This window comes from Mchenga conophoros, linkage group LG5 (assembly GCF_057382185.1).
Source record: "Mchenga conophoros isolate Kocher_MC1m ecotype Shallow Benthic linkage group LG5, M_conophoros_male_GT1.1, whole genome shotgun sequence".
NCBI lineage: Eukaryota > Metazoa > Chordata > Actinopteri > Cichliformes > Cichlidae > Mchenga > Mchenga conophoros.
In genome coordinates, this window is record NC_140530.1 from 22,822,267 (window position 1) to 22,846,774 (window position 24,508).

General features: G+C 39.1%; 2 protein-coding genes across 2 annotated transcripts in view; one reads left to right on the top strand and one right to left on the bottom strand.

The window, feature by feature from the left end:
- The window catches only part of syn2b (synapsin IIb), a 91,762-nt gene extending 67,624 nt beyond the window's left edge, over positions 1 to 24,138 (top strand). The window contains exons 6-13 of the mRNA XM_085274290.1: positions 12,222 to 12,284; positions 13,465 to 13,607; positions 13,986 to 14,060; positions 14,810 to 14,912; positions 16,850 to 17,026; positions 18,090 to 18,156; positions 21,257 to 22,088; positions 22,207 to 24,138. Coding sequence (XP_085130416.1) covers positions 12,222 to 12,284; positions 13,465 to 13,607; positions 13,986 to 14,060; positions 14,810 to 14,912; positions 16,850 to 17,026; positions 18,090 to 18,156; positions 21,257 to 22,088; positions 22,207 to 22,360 — 1,614 coding nt within the window. The 3' untranslated portion in view covers positions 22,361 to 24,138. The remainder of the gene's footprint in view (positions 1 to 12,221; positions 12,285 to 13,464; positions 13,608 to 13,985; positions 14,061 to 14,809; positions 14,913 to 16,849; positions 17,027 to 18,089; positions 18,157 to 21,256; positions 22,089 to 22,206) is intronic.
- LOC146574546 (metalloproteinase inhibitor 4-like) lies at positions 359 to 11,697 on the bottom strand. Its single transcript, XM_085274296.1, has 5 exons — positions 11,096 to 11,697; positions 4,038 to 4,135; positions 3,326 to 3,440; positions 2,814 to 2,938; positions 359 to 2,469 (listed from the first exon to the last, which is right to left on the bottom strand). The coding sequence occupies exons 1-5, from the start codon at positions 11,232 to 11,234 to the stop codon at positions 2,272 to 2,274; spliced, it is 675 nt and encodes a 224-aa protein (XP_085130422.1). The 5' UTR covers positions 11,235 to 11,697; the 3' UTR covers positions 359 to 2,271.
- Positions 24,139 to 24,508: the final 370 nt, after the last annotated feature.

The following is a 24,508-nucleotide window of genomic DNA, read 5'->3' on the forward strand; positions in this document are numbered from 1 at the left end:
TATGAGAACATAATAACAATATGAGAAAGGTAAGTATTTTTGTTTTTTAAACAAAGATGGGCTAAAAACTGTTGTACAGTACAGTGAAAATCCATGGGTTTTTATTATACGTATAAGAAAGGAGATGGTGCCTATTTCCCTCTTGCATTTTACTTACCAGATTTAGTAAAGCATTCATGTGGTATAATATAGAGGTAGGATTTAAGACACATTGACTTTTTTAAAAAGTGTCATTAAGTAAAAGTCGCGATTAATCTATCTGAGCTCTTGCTGAAGTCCTGCAAGGTTTATTTTCTTTGATGTTTGGTAGCTGAGGAGAATTTCTAAAAAAAAAAAAAAAAAGCACATGACACACAGGTCATCTGAGACATTTTATATACAATCTTTTTTGGTACATGGAAATAAAAAAGACTCTATTCGGACAGAAACACATAAATACAAACCCGAACAGGTCTTACAGTATAAAACAGACATGAAACTGCTTAATGCTTCACTAAAGCCATACAGTTAGGATGCATTACTATCATTTTACTATGTTCAAATTGACAGAATCCAATGTACAAATGACTGCGTAGTGCAGGTTAAATGTAAGTAGTTATTGTTAAATGTGACCATAATACGATGTCGAGACATTCTTGATGTTGATGTTCACAATGCATTTTAATCTGTATGACTTTAGTCATGAACAAGACAGGGGTCAACTCACACTTCTTACTGAGTTATTATATTGAGTAATTTTAACTGTTAATTATTGTTCATTCAAGGTTGTCAGCTATTTCTCTTTTTTGCTGGTTTTGTCAATTTTGAGATGAATCCACTTCCTCTTACTTTTTTACTTTTGTTTTAGGTGAATTGAGCCTTGTCTTGTTAAATCATTTCCTCTATGCAGAGGGGGGCAGGCTTGGCTTCTACAGACGGCAGTGCAGTTGTTAAAGCGCTGGATTAGATTTTTTGGCACAGGAAATAGTACAACCAATGAAACTAAACACACAAAAACACAAGAGAAGAATCTATATGCTATAAGAACAAATATTGTTAGCATTTAAAATGTTAATTGTCACAAAATACAATATTTACAGTCTCATAAATTTGAGGGGGAAAAACTGTGATTAAGGTGAACGAGACTCGTAGTGTATATATAATTCCTGCATCAGATTTAGTAAAAATATAATTAATTCGAGAATGTCAGTGGTGCTTTGCGGCCTGTATACCGTACTATGAAAAGGTTTTAGGCACTTTGATTTATTATGCATTACACAATGCCATTTTTATGGGGCCCAAATTCAGTATGCAGCATGAAACAAAATAAAGAAGCATCTCAAAGAACAATCGTTAGAAGAACAAAGAGTCCTGCAACAGATGGTATGGTCCCCATAGAGCCTTGGAGTCTGAATCATGGAGTCTGAATGGGTTTACATTAAGTGACAAAAGCAATGGAGACAGGCTAAATCCAGCAGAACATTGGAAAAATACTCAGAAACGCTTAGAACTGTACTGAGGTTACCACTGAAAAGTACACTAACATACAGGCACCCTTTGCCTTGGATTTACATGCGGAAACATTGCCCACACCAGATATGGATCAATTCATAAAAATGTAAAAATAAAAATAATTTTTTATTGTAGACTTTTGAAAGAGACTTTCAGTTTTTTAGTGCCTAAACCTTCCACACAGATTTGTATATACTGTGTACTTTTATTTGTATTGACAGTTAGCAGATACTATTTAAAGATATTCACTCCCAGGAGGTGTGAAGGAAAAAGATGGGAAAGGAAAGCTGCTGCAGTGGGTCTGGAATTGGTTCAGAAAAGGTTGCGACAGCTTCCTTCTATTATTTATTTACCATTTTTGTTTCCTGATATAACTTTGTCTTATTTTTGCAGCAAATGAACACCTTTATGCTTCATACTTCATGCATAAACAAATGTAAGGCCTTGTATAATTTTATTCATTTGCCTTCAGGTAAAAAAACGGTCTAGATCAAATGATGAGTCTAATCTGGCGTGAGAGAAAGAAGATGATTCACTGGAGTGCTGCAGTTTGGACAGATTTTCCAAGATTTACTGTAACAACCACTCAAAGCTCACGGTTACATTATGCTCCCTCAGATTTAATATTCGCCCAAATTTTTTTTAATGAAATCAGTTGCTGTTTTCAACCCCAGATCTGATCTACATAAGCCAAAGCAGGGTTTTGTTTTTTCGTTTTTTGTTTTTTTCATGAGGCATATTGGGAAACATATTGAGTAAAATGAATCTCAGAATTACAGGTCAAGGGTCAGTCATGTCAAAGAAGTCTTTCTCAGATGGAGGCCCACCCCGGTACCAGCTACAGCTTGTGTCAGAGCGGCGGATGCAAGCGTACTGCCGAGCCTGCTCGCCGTTTAGGCTGTTATCCAGCAGCCAGTCAGTCCACAAGCACTCGTTTTCTCCTGTAGATGCACACGGCACTGTGTAACAGGTGTTGATCTAAGAAGAAGAGAAGAATAATCGATTCGTCATCTCATCTCTCATCTCATCATTTATTAGTGAAGTAGGTCTCCCGTGTATTATGGATTACAGTTATGCAAAGGTTGGAAGAGAAAACAATGTTCACACATTTTAGACAAAATAAAAACAAACAATTTTTTTTTGAATATAGAGAGACGGAAAAGAGGCAAAGCAGCAGGAACAGATGAGAAGAGTGGCCTTTCTGCTGTAACAGCTGTTACACTGTTTCTTTAGTCTAAGCTCATGAAGACGTCTCTGACACAGACAGATGAGTGTGAGAATGATAAATATGTATGCATAGAGAATTGACAGTCCTTACTCACTCTGCATTCACAGCCCATCTGGTATCTATAGTTGAGATTCTTCTTTTGCGACACTGATAAGTTGTCCCAAGACTCTACCAGATCACACTGGCCAATAGAAATCCTCCCATCACTCCACATGCTCCCTGTTTGGTGACATCAGCATTTAGCCTTGCATTCAGTAGAATAGATTAAATAACTATTGCTGTGTCCAAAGGCCTCCATAAGAATCTTAATACTCCTAATGATAAACCAAATTTTTAAGAGCTTCATTGGTATACAGCTTTAACCTAGTGTTTTGGTTGATGATTGTCTCACCTTGTGGAATAAACCTTACACTGGGTGGTGGTCTAATGAATTTGTTTAGCGCTGTCCCCGGCAGACAGGAATCAGTCTCAGTGAAAATGAATAGTTTCACTCCCAAAAGAAAAGCCATTTAGGAAAATTTCTCTCTTTACTGATCACAGCACCAATGTACCAACTTGTTTTTTCTTTCAAAGCACAATATAAAAAAGTTTCATTGCATACTGTACCTGAGAGCAGATACCCTGCCTTATTGTTGGAGTCCAGCTTGACTCCACACAGCGATGAGAAAACTGGAGTGTACACATACTGGATATCCTTAGCCTTGTCAAAACCTTTGAACATCTAGATACAGATGAGAGGAAAAGAGCAGAAACGTTTTGTACTTTTTAAGAATGGGCTTGGCATAATGTAAATTTAATGCAGTACAGTATGTGCAGCAACAGTGTCGTGCAGGAGGAATAATAAAAGAACTCTAGGTTTCCAAATTACAGCAGCAGAGAACATCCTAGTGCTTAAAATCCAAATGTGCAAATGAAAGTGTTGCATATTTATAATGAGCAGACATTTTTATGAAGAGCAAATGTTAATCCTGTTCAGTAGTCATTATTAACACCATGAGGTCATGTGGAGATAGACATTTGGAACATTTCAGCTTGATTTTTTTTCTCATTGCTCTAAAAATATTTGGACATTTTGCCTTTATTTGACAGTTAACACAGGGACAGGAAGCACTTAAAGACAGAGGGGAGTTTGATGTCAAACAAAGGTGGGAAATCAAACGGTGGATGTTATACTGTTATGTGTGTGCCATTGAGACATTTAACATGCATGATACATTTTACTTTATAGGGGGCAGGCTATATGTAGCTCCACATAAACCACACAGTTTAAAAAGGGAGGGGGGGGAAATGGATATGTGTGCATGACCAGGGCTCTCACCTTGATCATTTTTATTTCGTATTGGATCATCTTCATGTAAGGTGAGGAGCTGTTGCTAGGCGACACAATCTTCTCTCCAGATATCTTGGCTCTTATCACTGTTTGGGAAACACAGAAAAAAACAAGGATTAGGATCCTGCAAGTAAATCCAAGATAAGATAAGAACGTTGTTTGCATACAAGAAACAATGAAAAACCTGTGTAGATAGATAGATAGATAGATAGATAGATAGATAGATAGATAGATAGATAGATAGATGGATGCATGTCCTCTCAGTAGTGATACAGGATGTGTCCTCCTCTCCTCTGGGAGGGAAATCAAAACCCACATGGAATAACAAGTAGCTCTCTGCTTGATCACTCCCATTAACTACCAAGTCCTCTCCACAAGCACATACTGTATGTGAAGTATGAGTATATACTTCACTGTGCATACACACACAGCACATTTTAATGTTACAACCTCTGAGAATATTAATCATAATCAAAACATTATTAACACTGATTACTTTAAGCAACCTGACCCGAATATTAGAGGCTTTATGTATACTGAGCTATTTTTCTCTTCCACCAAGCACATTGAATCTACATTTTTAGACATAGGCAAGGGCTGTAATGATGACTGACAAATTAATTTCACTGTTAGATGTTTCTTTTTCAGACTGATAACATACTGGTAAGGCAATCAATCAAAGAGAACTGACTTTATTATTATACATCTGAGGTTCAATTTAATGAAAAGTGAAAAGCAGTGGCATCACAGAAAAATGTATGTGACAGCTACTTATAAGAAAGTGAGTTAAAAACATGCATGGAGTGTTTCTTTTCTTTTACCATAATCGACAAGTGCTACCACGTTCAGATTACTAGATTACTGCTTACATTAGTAACACAGTGTTAAAGTTTGTAATATGTTATGGTTGCATTTCACATTACATTAAAAACTGGCCTGTCAGTGACTAATGAATCTCCAGCAGAATGAGGCGTCTATATGAGCTAATTCTCACCCTCAACACATTGTAATGGGTTTTTTTCAACATGCAGCGCAGTATGATGGACTTTTTGTTTGGAATTCCCTTCATGTTTGAAGGTAAATGTGCTCTGTAATAGCACTAAAATCCACTTAATTTGCTGTAACAAGTTTGGCGTTGTAACATTTCAAAAGGGTGAATTTTAACCCTGGTCACGAATAAGCCTTTCATAAGCCGAACTATGTAGCTTGTGTGGCTAAATGCCGTATATATAGCCATATCAGAGGGAAAATCAGTGCAGGTATTACAGTAAAAACACTTCTTTTTGAAAGCAGTTGGGTCACAGTTTTATACACATGCAAAGTCTCGATAAACATGTCCATCAATGCCTCATCAAGCAACTTGTAATAAAAAATCTTTACCAAACTAACATGATAAAACTAAGGATATTTCCTCTGTATTTTTATTTTATTTTCGGTAACTAAATTGTTATTTTTCACTTCTCGTTTTAGTTTTTAGTTTAGTTTTCATTAACTATAACAATCTTGCCCTGAATGTATGAGTGATAAAGGCGTACCCACTACACCAGTATGTAAAGAGTTGTGTTGTTTTATCAGACAGAATAATATTGACCAAATACACTGGGTATTTCTTGTCCTAAAAGCATTTGTGCTTTTTCTCTGTGAAGATATTCTGCATGATGGATAATATCCTATATAATGAGGATATAATATAAAATATCCTTTAATGAATTCCCTGTAAATTCATCTCCCACATCTATTCTCTGTAAAAGCAGGAGTACAGTCCCTTGTAGTGCAATGGTGAAAGAGAGGGGGGAAAGGAGCCAGAAGTGAATTGAGTAACCTTTGTGAAATCATGAAAGAGAGAGAAAAGTAACAGTGTTAGGGAGAGGGAGTGAAAGTGTGAACCTCACTCTCGCACACAGCTAAGCAAACGTCCTCGCTTGTTTTTTCTTTTCGCTCGACACATAACTGTGCCACGGTTTTGTGTGCTGGTAAGAGGAGGAGGAGCTCAGCATGTTCTGTGAAATTGGCTCAGGAGAAATAAAGACTTTTTTTTTGTTCATCAAACACACAAGTGGAAAGATGGGCAGGCAGACAAATATGTGCGAATCCGTATAACGCTTTAATCGTTACACTGCTTGCAGCAAAAGAGCTGATCAAGGAACCTTCATACATTACCTTATAGAAAATGTCAGGGAGCATGACTGTAGATGCCTCTATGCTATTTGATATTCTTCATTGTTACACTGCATAATTCATAACCGGAGGCTCAGATTCGGTGTGGTAATACATTTGAAAGCATTAGACTTGCAGCCATGCAGTAGTTTTCTTGGGAATAGCTGCTGTAGTTGATAACTTGATCATCTTGGCATTATCCAAAACTTTACAGTGACCACGTTCTCTGTAGTACCTTACCTTACAGTCTGACCCCTACAAAGACACACCTGCCCATTAACCCACCTACTGTGTATACACACATGCAGCTGCAACCTCAAAAAATGTCAGCAGAGTTTGGTTTGATTAATTAGCTGTATTTGTTTAAGTAGGCACTGTCAAAGCTTGAGCTGTAGACGACTACATCTACAGCTACTACTGAATCTTTTCACTTTCTATCTATTATATTTGATCAAAGTTGTTCTTTTTTTTCATAATATCAAGTTAGTACATTGAATGTGGCACTAGTAAAATAATAGGTTGTACGAAAGGTTAATGTAAAAAGTTTGATGTGTTTAACATTTTGAAAGGATACATTATAACCGAGCTCACAGGGTATTAGGAGACCTGTTACTTTTGATACTAAAATACATTTTGAAGCTGATATTTTTGTATTTCAGCTCAAATATCTGTATGCAAGATTACAGTATTATTTAGTTAATATTTTATGTATTTAGTTAATAATTTAGCTTAGGTATGTGAAGCTAAATCATTATAGATTAAGGATTTTTTTTAAATTCTGGTTACCGCACAGGAGCCGGTGTATATATGTATATATTCTTGCATGAATTTATTTTCATAAGAATCTTTCAAGGATTTCTCAGTCCTGCTCTATTGTGATGTAAAGTGTGTGCATGGTGGTACACACACACACACACACACACACACACACACACACACACAAAGAAACATGTCTCAAGATAGACAAAGTACTTTGGAAAATTAGCTGTCACTCTGTGTGCCGTATTAATGGTCAGCAGTATACCACGGAATAGATATGTTCTGTGGAAAGATCAAAGAATTTGCAGTCTTGGCTTTGGTCGTGTGTCAGTGCCAAAATAGAATCTATAGCTAATCAGCCAGGTTGGTGATTTTGATCTTTAATTGAGGAACTATTGGTTGGGTAAGGAAAAGAAAAATTCTATTGGATTTGCAAGAAGCCATAACATTTTTTGGAAAGTGCATTCCATGAGATATACTTAAGAAATTGTCTATAATAATAAGTGAATTGCAAAACCTTCCAAAACAGTTGTCTTGGCCTAGATTATCTGAAATGTTTACCCCCACACCCCCACCCCGTCTTTGAAGTGTACACGCTGGGTTACCAGCTAATTTCAGTTACTGCAGCTGTGTTATGAACGGGAATAAGGACAGGCACGCCTGCTGAGTGAAAGTAGCTGTGCATCTGCCCCACAGTTTCATAACCAAAGAGAAATATTGCAAACTTGTACCATGAGAACCTATCTGTAGTAAGTAACTTCCCCCTCCAAGATGAATCGGCACCCTTGTCATGCTCACAAAGCTGGACTGTCAGTGGGCTTTCACACTGATATTGTTAGTATGCAGACCATTAGACCAAGCCTATAGACATGGAAATGAAGTGGGGAGAGACTGGGGAAAGAGAGAGAGCGAGAGAGATGGAGTAGGCTGAGTTGGCATGGCTTGGCCTCTGTCCAACAAACAGACACTCGCATGCACACAATGTCAAATACACAAACATGGCCAGGGAACCGTCCAAGGTTTGTCCAGATGGGATATTACTCAGATGTTGAGCTTTATTCAAAGAGCTCATCGACTCTGACAGCACTGTCAGGTCAGCTAAAGGACACCACCAGCCTACTCTTAGAAAGCAACCAAGGATGGCCTCAGGTGCCACCAAGTGAAACACGTTTTTTTATTTCGATTTTGAGTCTCCTTTTTTGTTATGCATCGGTCCAGAAAATTATATCCTATCTGAAAAAGGCCCAGTATCCATATCCATTAAGAGACAGGCACATACTTTTGGAACTAAAAACTTGCCACAGTTCAAAAGAATTTTCAATTATCTTTAGTAATTCTTCTGAATTTATGCACAACTTATGTAAAAGGTTTTTCATGTGATACAACCTTTGTAAGAGTTCACGCAATAAGTGTGTGCTGAGTTGGAGTTTCATCTGGGCTCATTTTTATCATTTATTTTTACTTACTGTTTACATTATACACCTATTGTCAATGCCACTAAATATTACATGACTTTAAAATATAGCTATGGTGCTATGGTACCAAGGTGCGGACGATCTCTTTGGGGACATATGCCATTTAGCCTTTTTTCACCGCTCTAAATCTAGAATTTGTATTGATCAATTTTGTTTTGTTTCTGTTCTGACCCATGGTTAGATTATTCACTGTATGTTAAAAATCGATGTAACTACCAGCAGGGGGAGACAGTTGGAGTTTTGCCTGGGTGGCTCCACAGTGTAGTTAAGTGAAAAATTCCTGGTTTGATCCTGGAGGAGACAAAAATCCCTTTGGTACAGAGTCAAAAAGGGCATCAGCCTTAAAAAAAAAAAAAAAAGAAAACCACGTGACACTGCGGTGACCCCTTGTGAATAAGCAGCCAAAAGTAACTTGTTTTTATATAGAAGCCAATGGAAAAATGACCTTTGACCTCTGCCCCAATGTTTTTGTCAAATAAGTGTCCAGATCAAAGCTAAGCTCCCCTCACGAGGTGCAGTGCTGGGAAAAAGTACTTTTACCTTTCCTGATTTTTTTTCCCTTTTTTTTAAATTGTCACACTTAAATGGATCAGATCATTGTCTTAATAATAGACAAAGTGAACCCAAGTAAATACAAAATACAGTTTTTAAATGATCATTTCAAGGGGGGAAAGCTATTCTACCTGGCTCTGTGTGAAAAAAGTAATTGCCCCCCTAAACTTAATAGCAAGATTGTGCCATCAAAGTGTTTGTGATAACTGACAATGATGGCAATCTTTCACATCACTGTGGAAATATTTTGGCCCACTCTTCCTTGCAGAACTAATTTAATTCAGCCGTCACTGTTAAAGGTCATGCCAACGCATCTCAATCTGATTTAAGTCCAGACTTTAATAGCTTGGATAGCAATTTTCCCCACAATAAACAAAATCACCATGTAAAAACTAGATTTTGTCATTATTTGGGTTATCTTTGTGTGTATTAAAATTTGATTATCTAAAACATTTAAATGACAAAACAATGCAAAAAAAAAAAACAACCAAAAAAACCCCAAAGCAACCAAATTATCTTTCACTGAATTGTATATTTATTTAAAACTGTGTACTTTTTTCTCAGTAGATTTTTGTTCGTTTCAGTTTTGTTGTAATCAGTAAAAGGATAAGGTAAAAATATTCTTGTCTACAAACTGCCCCTTTCTACAGAGTCCAATCTAAACACCCTGCAGATGGTGAGGTTTTGTCACAGTTTTCATCTTAGAACTATTTTTCAAAGGTTTTGCTGGATAGTTTCATGTCTAATCGACTACAACAGGAGTATTTTGTTTTTGTTTTTTTAATAAAAGGCCTACATTATGTCTGACAAGTCTCCACTATGTGAGTAATTGGTGTCCTTCAGTTGCTCTGTCAGATCTGCAACATGCTCAACAAGTCCAGGTTCAAAATATAAAGATAGCAACAGCAATAATGCTCGGTTCAAGGTGTCTCAGTGTGACTTCGCTAATCAGTGGCTGATGTCCATCTTCTGTTTACATTCTGTGGCTTATTGAATAAGCATACCTGGACAAGCAAATAAATGTGTGACAACTTAGCAGTAAGAAACCTGCTCTCTATAACCAATGATTAAAAAACAGGGCACAGCACCATGCAGCTGAAAACCAGAACATTCCAGCTTGAGATGTTATTCTGGTTAGTTCAGGTCCTCTACTAGTTTTCCTTTATAGTTTCAGGCTTTGAAGAAAGCTCAAAGAGCCAAATATTCATACTTGCAGAAATGTAATCTCAGCCATCAATGGCATGTGTCACATGTAAAATGCTGTCCTAAAAACCTTGCATTGAGATAACCAAGATCTAAATTGGCTGTTCACCTGGAGATTTTGAATACAGGTATTGCCTTTCATTTAACCCGGCCTTTGTTTTAAAAGCACTGTAGAGAAGTTGACCCTTTAAACCTAAAGGGATTTGCAGACCAACTAGAAAACATGACTAAAATAAAAGCAATTTCCTCTTCTCTCTCTCTGTCTCCCTCTCTCCTCTGCTGGAGTGTAACCTTTGACCAAAGCACATACTCCAGCTTTCCACACTCTGGAGCCAAGTACTCAAAGTCAGAGCAGAGTGTTGGTTTTGGCTTGTGCTTAGACAAGAAAGAACTGGATGACGGGGGCGTCGGGCAGAGAGACAGGCACACAGACAGACGGACGGACAGAAAGTAGGCCAGGACTTTTTTTTTTTTTTTAGGGGTTGTTTTTACGTGAGTGACAAAAGGAAGGCGCTAATTTCTTAAAACAGATAGCACACAAGGAAAAGTTCATGTTAAGAGAAAAACTGCATCCAAATCAACTTATTGAAATACTGCTATAAATATCAACCATGAAATTATGTTCAGATAACTCACGTTTTCTATGAATAATAATCATAATAATCAAAAAGGCCACAGTAGCTTAGCCATGAACCTCTATTGATTAGTTCTTGTAAAACTAATTTTGCACTTTGGATTGATTTTTTCCCCCTAAAAGCATGTAATTAATCTGATCAGTAATCCAAATAATTAATTGGTTTGTCAATATGTAAGGACATTGTCCAGATTAAAATAAATACATAAAGCATGCACCTATTTTCACACATATAACCTTGGTTATTCTAAATTTCAATAACTTACCAATCTCAGCACTGCAAAAGAGCTGTTGTGGGTGTGCTGGGTGGCAGCTGCATCCCTCCACAACTTCCTCCAAGCCTGCACCAAGCAAAATGAGCACCCAAAGCCCCAGACACACACTCCGCTCCTGGGACACGGCCATGATGACTCTGGCTACCTCTGACCGCTCCACCACTTGATGAAAGCTCGGCAACCTCTTGTGATCCTGTTAAGTTCCCCTGGAAGAAAGTCGGGTGGGCAGTCAGCAAGAGGGCAGGGTGATAGATAAGACGGTGGGGTCGAAGTGGTAAGATGAGCTCTGCTGAGCCGAAAGGCAGCTGTGGATAGAAATGTTTTCATAAGTTTAAAGTAAACCTATGAATTCAAGCTGCAGTGAAGGGAAGGGAAGGCTGCTGCTACTGTTGCTGCTGCTGCCACTGCTCTCTTTTCTCTTCTCCTCTCTCCCTCTCTGTAGACAATACGCAGAGGAACTTACAATAGTTGGATCCCCTCACACTCTGGTCTTGAATGCTGAGAGGGTCGCACACAGGGAGCCTCTTATGTGCTCAACAATTTAGGGACAGCCTCCTCTAACGCAAGAAGAAAAACTACCATCCTTTGGCTCTTCTTCTGCCCTCTTTTGATGTCCTCACTCTCCTCCCATAGGCTGGCATAGGTCTCATTCACTTAGTCATAGTTTCATGTTTCATGTAATCACATCCACTTGGGAGATTAGGTTTGGTTTTTGGATTTTGTTTACAGAGCTGCAGTGGATCTGTGTACATACACGATTCCCGGAGGATGAGTCCCGCTGATTTTGGTGGTTCCCTGACTTGTCCTCTAGCACCACCATGAGCATCACATGTTAGGATTTTGCTGAAATAAAGACACATTTCTTTGTTATTTTTGCACAGTGTTCATGTGACTTTCATAAGATGTTTATTGGCATTATTTGAGGATGAATTTTACTGACTTTGATTTGAGTTTTTGTTTATTGCAGCAGTTTTACTGCCTTACTAATAACGACCACTGCTAAAGGGGCCTCTTATTTTTCACTGCAGGATTTTCCAGTTTGTTATTATAACTAACATAAGTTGTCATTATGCTTCTTCATCATTATTTATCCATCAGTTATACTGTTTATTTGCAGATTACAACACCAAGCTTCCCAGTGGTGGTGAAGATTGGACATGCTCACTCTGGAATGGGAAAGGTAATTGGTTTATTTATTTACCAACTGACATATATACAGTTAGATTAACCATTTAACCACACCTGCTTTACTTAAACTTTAGCTACCATTCAAAGATATGTGGGGATCGACTATTACAGCCAGGAAATAGTTTTGGCTCTGTGAATGGAGGACAAATCATGTGGCTATTATAGTAGTTAGCTTAGATGGTTAAATGGTAACCATAAAGCACCACTACATCTAGAATCACATTTATTATACTTGTTAGTGCTTTTGCTGGCATACGCGTGCACTTAATAGCCTTCTCCCATCCTCTGCTTCCATCTTAGATGTCTTTCTTTATCCCTTTCCTCCTATCAGTTCATCATTTTTATTCTCTCTTCCCTTTTACATTTTGTCCAAACATTGTGCTGTTATTGATTGACAACTGTGTTAATATTTTCTGGCTGAAATCAGAGTGGAGCGTTTCTACCGCTCCTGATCGATCCACCACACATCATTCCCCTGAACTGCTCAGTTCAATAAGCCATTTTCACACATGCACTGCACATTAAATGGAGAAGCTTTATGTGAGAAAGCAAACGTCTTAACCGGTCAGATTGGACATTAGATTGATTGATCGATTTAACACTGTTAACCAATGTTTGATGGCCAGTTGAACCAATGTTAGAATCAAGCAAGTCAAACATTGTCCAGACAGTTTGCAGCAACTGCATTGTCAATCGGCTTTGAACACAGCCAGTCAACTTCATGAGTATGTCCAGTAGTGATGATGCATTTGTTTTTAAACAAGCTTGTGTTCTACATTTGAGAAACGGCAACTTAAAGCACTGTCCTGACCTGACTCTCCTGACATTGTGATCCATGTAGTGCCACTCTGTGCTGGGTTACCCTTATTCATTAAATATAATTTATTGTGACACAAGAAGGTATTATTTGTGTATTACAACCAAGTTACAGGAGCTCAACAACCACTCATCCTTGAAAATGTTCTACCCACACGTACCATCACTGTCCTTCCGGTCTTAAAAGTAAAGCCAATGGAGAAACGCTTTAACCTGCACTTTTTCTATTTACCAGCAGGGGGTGAAATGTACATTGGTGGCATTTGCGTGACAAATTGTAAGACTGGGTGCATTTTGAGAGTCTTTCTTTATTTGAATAAATAAATTAAGTATTTATATGTTTTACTCCACTGTAGGTTAAGGTGGACAATGTGAGCGACTTCCAGGACATTGCAAGTGTGGTGGCCATCACTCAGACTTACTGTACTACAGAGCCATTCGTAGACGCCAAGTACGACATCAGGGTCCAGAAAATTGGCACGGACTACAAAGCCTACATGTAAGTGTGCTGTCCTTGTGTGTCATTTGGATTTAGGGATGATATATTGTGCGTGCGCGCTCATGTACCAGCAGACAGAAATATAAATCTTGAAGTTTACCATACCACATCTCCATGTCTCATGTGCCTTTAGTTTAGAAAAAAACAAAGAGCATATGCTAGCATATGGTTATGAAACTGCCATTCAGACAGAGAACCTACAGCTCTGCTCTCTGCCTGACTGCAGTTAGTAGCTGAAGCCACAAACCTCCTGCTGCAAGGATGCTTACTTCTCTCTGTCTTTTATTGCCTGCATTTATAATATCTATACTGAAGGGCTGACTCTGTAATGAGGCTTTTACATAATAATTTAATGCACAATTTCCTCTCCTTTTCCAGGCGAACATCTATCTCTGGTAATTGGAAAAGCAACACTGGATCTGCCATGTTGGAACAAGTAGCCATGACTGACAAGTGAGCACCGCTTCCACATTAGTGATGCTCAGGCTGCCCTGATGTCACACACATCTCTCTTGTGTTTTACCACAGTTAGTCAGTGTACTCAGATTAATTCAGCTGAAAGCCGTTGACATTTTGTACCACAACTGTTTTCACATCATCTGCTCATGGGTGAAGCATGCATTTCAGCACAGTATTGAGAGCACAGGTATAGTAAGTCAAACTGTAAACAGTATCTAGTGCACTTTCAGCACCGTTATCTGTGTACAGCAGCCCTGGAACAAACATTATTATTCAAATATTATTTATAGAGTTGCAGTTGTCAAACAACTTTTAGCTCAGTTTTATGCAAGCTACCAGGGCTAGAACACTGGATTAGAGTACATTATCCTTCAGGTGAGTATTGATCCGTCTGTTTTGACCCTAGATTGACTGGAAGGAGTAAAGCAAGGAAAAAAACAGCACCTTCATAGGTTACAGCCTGGAGCTAGAGGGGCTCAAGAACGGGTTTGCCGTTGGGATCTAAGCCCAAACAACATTTCTGCTACACGCTGTGCTGAAGTGATAAATCAATACCACTGCTTAATTAGTGTGCAAGACTTTTCATTAACAATAAGGCAGGAAAGGTTCACCATCATCTCCCACCTCGTTTTGATACAGCAAAGAAAACAAGTTAACTACCTAATCTTGTTGCACATTGTCACCTATAGTCGCCTTTGACAGCTGTTAATAGGACTAATTTGTCACGCTTTTCTTTGTGACAGGTTTAAACTGTGGGTCGATACCTGCTCAGAGATCTTTGGAGGACTGGATATCTGTGCTGTCAAAGCCATATGTGGCAAGGATGGAAACGACTACATTACAGAGGTGAGAAGGAAAGGAAGGGAAGGGAGGAGTAAAACTAAAGAACTCAAAAGGTTTTTAGACTTTTTCCTGCATCACTGTATTTATTGACTCTTGCGTTTTGTTTGGAAACTTTCACCACGTTGACATCAGCCTGTGGGAGCTGTGTTGCATAAGCATATTAAATTTATCATGTCTGGCCCAATTTACACTGCTGGGAGCAGAGATTGTCTGGCTGGGAATAAACTGATTCAGGTAACCTGAATGCACATTAAGGGTTTAATAGCTGATGTCTGGTGACACTCTGACGTGCATACATTACACAATTTGTGTCACTTTATGTTCATCTTTTACACCAGATTGCTCTGTCTTTGTGTTTCAAAACTTTACTATCTCTCTATTTCTCTTTCACCTCTGCCTTTCCAGTATTTTTTTTTTTTATCGCAAACTGGTTTTTATGTTTTGCAGCCTTTAGTCGTGATGACAGCAAAGTAGAAGTATAAATTTCTTCTGCTTAATGCTACCTTTTATGTAGAAAACATTTACATAAACCAAAACCATTAACACTCTTTTTAAAGTTTTTAAAGGCTATAAAGTATAAGAGCTTAGATTTAGTCCAGATTGGACAGATTGGAGGCGTCTGGCAGGATGACTGCACCAGATTCTCAATGTTCAGGCTGAGATAGAGCCATGATCAAGAGAAGCTGACATAGAAAGAGGTTACAATAAAGTATGAGGAGCTTTGAAAATTGGTTTTCTGGCTGTATTGGTTCTCTTAAAGTTGGGTAGTTAGGGCACTTCAGTGTGGCAGGTTAAGCTTCAGAAACTGATGGGAGTATGTTTGAACCCAAAGGCAGAGAACTGACACAAAAAGAAAAAGTATGAGCTGCAAATAATTGGAGGGACTCAGACTATCGCAGCAACACTACTACCAAGCTGTTGAAAAAAAGGTAGAATTCAGGAGTACAAGGCCAAAGATGAAATGTTTAGTGACCAGCAGCTTGACAAGCTTGGGTTTGTAGGGCAGAAACTAAAGTGCTCTAGAAAGAGCTGCTTCTCCGTGGAATAATTTTAGCAGTAAGTACAGAGCATCTTAATTATGTAGGTCATTGCAGCTTGCTCATTTATGGGTCAGTTCTTATCAAAATTGTGATAACTGGCCACGAAAAGATGGAACAATATGGTAAGCACACTTCAGATATGGTAAAACACAGCCTGCTTTGTGAAAGTCAATAAAGAAGCCAGAACAGACAAACCAACTCGATGTTTCTAGACGGCAGCTAATCAACTTATAGAAAGAGTAGAGCAAAAGCTGAAGTAGTCTAACAGCTAAGAGTGTGTTTGTGATAAACAGATTAGACAGATGGAGGGGGAGATATGGTGACAGTTTTAAAATAACAGGATTATGTAGTGATGATTCAGACAAGATGTGTTTGTGGAAATAACTGTATGACTAAAAATGATAAAAAAGAGACCATGCATCAGAGAGAGCACAGGGAAATTATCCTGGAGCCGACATGACACAAAAGGCTTGTCATCCATCCCATTTAAGCTTTGAAAAAACTTGACAGTCATAAAACTGTGTACTATTTAAACTGAAAGCAGATTTCATACTGAAACTGAAAAAATAGGAAACAAATAACAAAAACATACCTCCACAGTTCCCATGAGTCACTTTTTATAATGATGTAAAACTGAGGGCAGTTTTTGCTCATTAAAAGACAAAATCCTGTAATGGTGTGGGTGTGTTTTGTTTCTGTTTTATTTTTTTATGTTGTCTTTTTTTATGATTTCAAACTACACTTTCCCTGCAATTGGAGAAATATAACAGAATCACCTAGATACTCTGTTCAGACCGCTGTGCTGTTTAACCTCCTTTTTTCTTCAATGTCCTGACTTTGTTAGCCAGTCATAGTTCGTACATCTTCTCATCTCTCACATTGTTGTCTCCTGTTATCCAGGTTGTGGGTTCATCTATGCAGCTGATTGGCGATCACCAGGCAGAGGACCGCCAGCTCATTTCAGAGGTGGTGCTGGCTAAGATGAACCAAGCACTGGCCTCCAGGTCATCTAGCGTTTCCCGCTCACCAACGCGCTCCCCTCAAAGCCAAAAGCCAGCTACTGTGCAGCCCCAACAGGTGAAGCCTTTAATATGTTGCATTGTGTAGCATTTGTTCTACAAATACAAAAAAATTTGCACCGCTAGACCTCTTCCAGTGTGGCTGCTGTTTTAAAATCTCCCTGTGGAAATCATGTCCTGACCACTTAAAATTGTGCATCTACAAAGGATCCTGATGAATAACTTCAGGTTTAAAGATACTGTAAGCCTCTTTAGAAAAGTACATAGATGCTTCTGGTTATGCTCCCAACTGATGGACTCCTATAAAGGTTGCTATTTGGTCTCTGGGTTTGAGCTAGAGAATTCATTTTCATTACCAACGATAATATTTTAACATTAAAACTGGATCAGCTTTACAGAGATGGCTGATGTTTATATCTTAGAGAGCAAACATTGAAAGCATAGCAATCATAAATATGGCGGAATCAGGAAATCCACAATGTGATCTAAAAGTAGCAAGTGTTTCCAAGGTGCACAGGAAGCACCTACTGTAGTCCTTCACAACTCACTAGTGCATCCTTACCTTCGTTTTCCTTTATCCCCAACCATTTGGGGTAGATAGTTGCCCCTCACTGAGCCTGGTTCTGACGGAGGTTTCTTCCTGTTAAAAGGGAGTTTTTCCTTCCCAGCTTTGCCAGGTGCTTGCTTATAGGGGGTCGTCTGATTGTTGGGGTTTTCTCTGTATTATTTTAGGGTCTTTATCTTACAATATAAAGCGTCTTGCAGCTGTACTATTGCTGTATATACCGGAGCTAGGTAGTGTAGTGGTAGCACGACTCACCTTTGGAGTGGGAGTTGCAAGTTCGAGTCCCACGCATGAAGGGTCCTGGCTAGACCCTTCATGCTAAAAACCACAAAGCCCTGGAATGGTGCGGCTGCAGCACGGACACAAAAGTTTTCACTGCAACTTGTACTCTTTATGATACTGAATGTGACAAATAATGAAAAAGCTTGCTGTTTTGTTTTGAGGCCACTGTTGTTGTGAAATTTAATTGTATATAATTTAATTTCCCTTTCTCGTTTTTTATTGCCTTGCCAACTCTTTTTTTTCATTGATCCCTTGTCTCCTCTCTGTCTACTAGACTGCTGCCCCTAAGGAAGGACTGGCTGATCCTAACAGGACTTCAAGCCAACGTCCTCAACCTCAAGGTTTCTGAACACTATTCACCAATGTAAAAGGACTGCTGCTGTAGCATGTCTAGAAAACACTAACTAAATTCATCATTGAACAGTCCCCTTGCTAACATCACTTTCTGAGATGAAGTATCCACTAGCTGTTAACTTGAACATCTTCCTTATCAAACAAAGTACTGCCATCAGAAAGTAAACAGGTGGGAAATAAGTATTCAGTGCTTTCACATCGTTGTATTGGGACTTGATACTGTAACACATAGATGCCCGATCATCCAGTTTACCAGCGATCTGTTAATAGACCTGTTTGTTTTTTTCTGCCAAGAATTAGACAAGAAGACCAACAGTAATGTCTTCTCTGTACTGTAGATATGCAGCTACCATTAGCTTTGCCTGGGCATGGAAACTGGGAAAAACAGCTTACCTGGCAACCCGATCCACCAATAAACACCTTTAGAACTCACTGATTTGCACTTTGACGTCATGTGTTGCTCTGTGGCTTTCACAGGTTTTGTATTCATCAAAATTATGACACACATCTTGTCAAAATGGGAAACTTTGATCTGCTATGGTTTCTTTGGAAAGAGCCATGCTGGCTGTTTCCCCTGTTTCCAGGCTTTGTTTTTAGCCTACCTAATTACCTACTGAGTGTAGCTTCATGTTTACCGTATAGGTACAAGAGGCATATTCATCTTCTCATCTAACTCTTGGCAAGAAAATGAAGGAGTGCAGAAGAGTAGAAGCAGCTTGTATTTTGTAAGCATACTGATCCTTGTTCCTTGAACTCAACAGTTTCCTTCATTACTGCCTCAAACTAGTATATTGACATCATGGCTTCACTTCGGTGTTGACAGAAATGATTGGTGCACTAGTCTGGGTCCAAGAACAGCAAGAAGCCTCTTCTATCTGTCAAAGCTATGCCTTGCCTCTTTTTAACTTGCGGCATTCATTTATATTAACAAGCCAGTGTTGTCTGTTTTTAACTTGTGGCATTCACTTGAATTAACAAGCAAATGTATATTAAAATGCACTTAGCCAGCATGTTAAGTTTAATTGCAGATGTAATGTAAGTTTTCAAACGTGTGTGTGTGTGTGTGTGTGTGTGTGTGTGTGTGTGTGTGTGTGTGTGTGTGTGTGTGTGTGTGTGAGAGAGAGAGTGTGTGTGGTGGTGTTTGTGCTCAGGGCTGATGTTTTAAAACTAAGTGTGCCTACTAAACGCAGTGGTAAAACGCTACCCAAAGTGTTACATTAACAAAGCCATTAATGTTGGAGTTGTTGTGTTTGTCTTTGTGTGAATTTGGGTTTGCATGTTTGTTCATTGTGGTTTCTCATTTTTTGCATGGGTGTGGCAAATGCCTGTACTCCATGTGGTGGTTAAGATGTTGTAGAAATAGCTTTTTGTGTCTTATGTGAATTGATAGAGATAAATATGTGCCTGTTGAGTGTTAAGATGTGCAAATCGGACTTCACTATATATGAATTATGCATTAATAACAATGCCATATGTGATACTAATTTAACACTGTGAAAACATGTGCACTTATTGGTGGATTAATGTTTTATTTTTATGTGTTCTTTAGTGAAAAGAAAAATAACTTACAGAGATTACCATCACTCTGCTTGTTAAATTTTGGCCAGCTCAATTGGGTTTCTGTGGTTTCTGCTTAAATCATTTTTATAATCTTTAAATTGCATTTTTATGCTAAATAAATTGATTTCCTTCTGGCTGAGCAACAAGATCTTGACTTTTTTTGTGAGTAGCTGATTAGAGTTTGTGTTTGGTTGTAAATAAGCCTCAACTGTTTTGTGTTATAATACTTGAAACAGGCAATCTGGCTTCATAAAGTGCAAAATATGATGTTTTTTTTCTCTCACAATTACAACACCTGATTAAATTAAGTTTTAAAAAAAATTAGCATACTTTTCTTTGTCTGCATGATCATTCCTCATTTGCTTGGATCCAGACCATTGAATTGCTAATATTTGAACATCTGGCTATAGATTTGATGAAGATTTTGATTTTTAAACCTTTTCTAAATAAAGAGATTAAATAATATTTTTAATAATATAGCTAAAATCGTTTGCCACTTTCTGTACTTGCTTGACTGATGTGGCGAAAATCAATTATAATAGCGGTCAACAAAATATTAAGCAAATCTCTAAACACAATGTTCCCTAATTCTGGGTTTGTAGCCAAGCAAATTGTTATTGTGTCTCCCTTTATGAATTATGTTTGTACAAATTGTATTTTCTTTGGTTTTTATGCGTCGTGAGTCCCAAGCAACCATTGGGATGCTTTATGACAATCTGATCAAACGTAAGACTCGTGGCCAATTAGCTGCTTGACAGCAGTGACTCTCTGAGAACACATGGGATGAATTTTCATGAAGTTTTTGTAATGAGAAAAAATATATATAAATTCATAAGTCCATAAACAGGATTCTGTTTACATTTTTCAAGCTGTGTTCAAAGAGGCTTTATAATGTAATTTACATTCAGTAATTCTGTTTTGGAGAAAATGAATTCTGAACTGCTGGAAACTCATCCCTGCCCTGCCGCTTCTAGCTCAGCTTGTGTAATCACTTGGTTCTTTTGTGTTGCATGTCCCGCCACGTTGCTGCTTGTGTTTGGATCACTTGTTCTAAACCGGTATTTCTCCTTTTGTTGTTTACTGTCTTTCTCCTCACCGTCAGTCTGATTCTTTCCTGCCACTGCCTGTTTTAATTAGCGCACTAGTGCTGGTCACTTGGCATGATAGGCGAATCACCGCACCTTCTTTTAACTGCTGTTCTGCCTCCCCCTGCTGGTCATTACAGCCAAAACATTCAGAGCCTGCTTTGCCCCAGTCTATTCTTGATAGATTAGTTAGATAGGATTTCTATGAATGTCTGGAATCATTTTGTGAATGGGCATGTTTAGATTCAAGCTCATTTTCTATGTCATGTTCTGCTTTGGTTTTTGGTGAGTGTTACAAATGCCTGGTTGTCTAACGCTGCACTAACAGTCTCTAGAGTTTAAATACTGATGCTTGTATGTTCTATTATTAACCCCCTTTTTGCATTTGGGTGTTGTATAGCAGTGGAAGTACAAGTTCATATAACTATATTTCATCTTTTAGGTGCACCAGTGAAAGCGCAGAGTGTGGACACATCATCAGAATCAGCTAAGAGAGCATCTGAACCAGTACCAAAGCCCAGCCAGGCTCAGAGACCTGGTCCAGGTCCAGCTCAGAAACCAGTTCAGGCTCAGAAACCAAGCCCAGTGCAGAAAGCTGCCTCAGTCACAAAACCACCAGTACCGAGGCCTCCACCAATGATGAGAGCCCCGTCTGTCACAAAGCCAACCCCAGATTCTGCTTCCACTTCAGCCCCAGCCAAAGCTTCACCATCATCCCCTGCAAAAGTACCGGCAGCTGCAGCTCCAGGCTCTCCACCAACCAAAGCAGCAGCCGCAGTTTCTGGCCCCGCTGCAGCCTCAGCTGCAGCTCAGGCTTCTCCCCCAGCCTCTCCTCCAACCACAGAGCAGCCCAAGCCCCAGCCTCAAGGCTCCCCATCCCCAGCACCTGGCAAACCAAAAGATCTTCCCCCCAAACCCACACCACCTGCAAAACCCATTCCTCCTATGCGCAGAAATTCCAAACCACAGCTCCAGCCTAAGCCACAAACCGCACCTCCTCCGAAAGCTTCGCCCACACCCCAGCCCACTGCCCAAGCACCAGCTCAGTCTTCAGATACAGCCTCGGTCTCTGCCCCAGCACAGGTTCCGTCCCCAGCCAAAGCCAGTCAGGTCCAACATAACATCCAGTCTCCAGCTAAGGCTCCAGTTCAAGTTAAGCCAGCTGCTGCTTCCCCGAACCCTGAGCCAGTCCCAGCTGAAGCAGCCGCAGCACCGGCTGAGGCCGAGGCAACAGTGGAAGAACAATCGCAGCAAAAGACTCACCCTCTTCTGAAGTAAGAGCTGAATTATCAACACGCTTATTTAAAGACATTCATTCATTCATTTGAATACAAATTCTCCTTTATCTGTCTTTTTTCGATTTCCCCCTCCTTTTCTCCATTCTCTTCCCAGTAAATCCCAGTCCCTGACCAATGCCTTCAACGCCTTCAGCGACTCTTCTTTCTTCCGCGGGGTCTCAAGCTCCGGAGGCGAAGGCCAGGAGGAGGCAAAGGCCGAGACCATTCGTAACCTTCGAAAGTCTTTCGCCAGCCTTTTCTCTGACTAGACACACCCTCCATTTACCATTGGCCAGTGATGACTTGATTGACATTAAATGTGAACCAGTCTGAGATTAAAGTTTGTGTGTTTACTGTACTGTATTCCCTCTGTCCCGGTCCCTCTTCTGCACCACTTTTAGCTTTCCTGTGTGAGTAACAGTGAGGCCTGCTGGGTAGGATGTTCCGTGAATGAACCCAGACTAATAGGTCTGAAGGAGTTAAGTCATTGATATAGAATATATTATGATATAGTAGAAAGAATAGAATAAAAAATTATTTTTTCCCAGCGCACACAAAGGAACAGAGTCTAAGGTATAATGAAAGTATAATATTAAAGACTACAGATGGAATGTACATAAGTTTATATACAGTATATAAATGCAGTATAAACACAACTATAATGGGAGAGAAGCCAATAATAATAAAAAAAGAAAGCAGCACTTTTTGATTAGCTTTGCAGTCAGTGATATAACTCTTTCATTCAGTAGCTGGATTTATACAAATGTTAATGTTCAGATATGACATTTGGTTTCTCCTACATTTGATGGTTTCCAGTGAATCGTTGTTGGTCAGCAAGTCAGTAAAAAGGGAAGAAGAAAAAAAAAGAGATACTTCTTTAAAAGATTTGTTCCTGTCTGTGTAAATCCAGCCGTTGTGTCTCTCTGGTCCTTGGCTACCGACTACTGGGCTCGTCATTGCTGCCCCTTTTTGTCTATAAGCCTTGAAGTTCATTTATGTGTGCGTGTGTTTTAGGGGGGAGGGGGGGATATCTGTATGTTCATTTGTGTTCACTTGTTGTGCATGGCTCCTCCAAGTGTGTGACTTTTTGGAGCAAGTGAGAGCTCTATCAGTGTTAGACTTTGCCCTCCGTTGCCTCTCTCTCTCTCTCTCTCTCTCTAGATGTTGTAGCCTTATTGTGAACATGTTTTCAATTCACAGCTATGTGTGTTAGCTGTGCAGACCTGGGTCAATTGCATATTAAAATGCATTCATTCACTATGAAGCTTTGAGCATTGGAATCAGCGTGCCGCTGCTGTTTAGGAGGAGCACGGCTGGCGAGTAAATGAATGCATTTCACGTGGTAACTCATGTCTGTAGTTGTGACTGGTGATTTCTTGTTTCACCTCTGTGTAGATCTATCAACAGTATTGTACTTTGTTGATTATTCTCATGAAAAGACATTGAGACAGTAGTGCAATAACACCTCGACATGACTGTTGAGTGCTGTCACCCTATTATATTATCATACATACGGGATCTGTGTATGTGTTGAATACCTTACTCTTACATTCCCTTTAAGATTTCTTTCCATGGTGACTCTCCAGGTTGCTCTTTACGTGCAGTCAGCATCTGATCTGAGTACTATCACAACTGTTGGTGTTTCGTCCTTAGCCTTGTATGTATAGGTGCAATGAATTTTACGCAGCCTGGATTGAACCCTCTACCTTCACCGGTCATTTTTGGTTCAGTTGTTGCATTTCAAGAACGTACGCGTAAAAACAAATCCTACGACCTGCATATCAACCTGTCGGCTTATCCATTTCCATGACTATGTTGCAAGTAAACTTTGACATATTGTATTTGTCAGAAGTTTATTTATTTTTTTGTAATATATTTATTTATTTTTGAGGTTCCATATTTATGGTAAAGTATAAAATGTTTGTTTTATATTGTGTTTTTATTTGTAATGCAATCCTGCTTTGCATGATCTGGTGACTGGTTTTTTTTTCTGTACAGATAAAAGTTAATAAAGATGTGGTTCCATCATCCCACTGATTCACTGAGAGTCATGCCAGTGGCTGTGTCTTTTCTTTGAGTGTTTTCTTCACATGGGCACATCTATTTCACACTCATAAAGAAGTGTGGTGCATCTGTGTAAGCATATATGGCCTGGGATAGATGTGGATATTCACCAGTCAGGGAAAGTCTAATTAAAAAGCTGCTGTTGAGCAGACTAAAACCAAGTTCGCCACAGCCACTGCTTCTTCTGATTTCAAACTACAAACCTGAAAAAAAGTAAGTTTCTTCTTCTTTCGCTTCCTCCCTTTAAGGATTGCCACAGCTCATCAGCTGTCTCCATTACCATGTCACCAATCCTAAAATACTGCAACATTGAAACTGCTGTGAGTAAGATAAAAACAAAATATGCAACTGCT

Bases quoted from the DNA above. Each gene is read 5' to 3' on its own strand.
- LOC146574546 (XM_085274296.1), bottom strand. From the start codon at position 11,234: ATGGCCGTGTCCCAGGAGCGGAGTGTGTGTCTGGGGCTTTGGGTGCTC. The intron at 3,441-4,037 runs GTGAGAGCCCTG...ATCTGTATCTAG, and splicing joins ACGAAATAAAAATGATCAAG to ATGTTCAAAGGTTTTGACAA. The intron at 2,939-3,325 runs GTACAGTATGCA...GTCACCAAACAG, and splicing joins GGCAGGGTATCTGCTCTCAG to GGAGCATGTGGAGTGATGGG.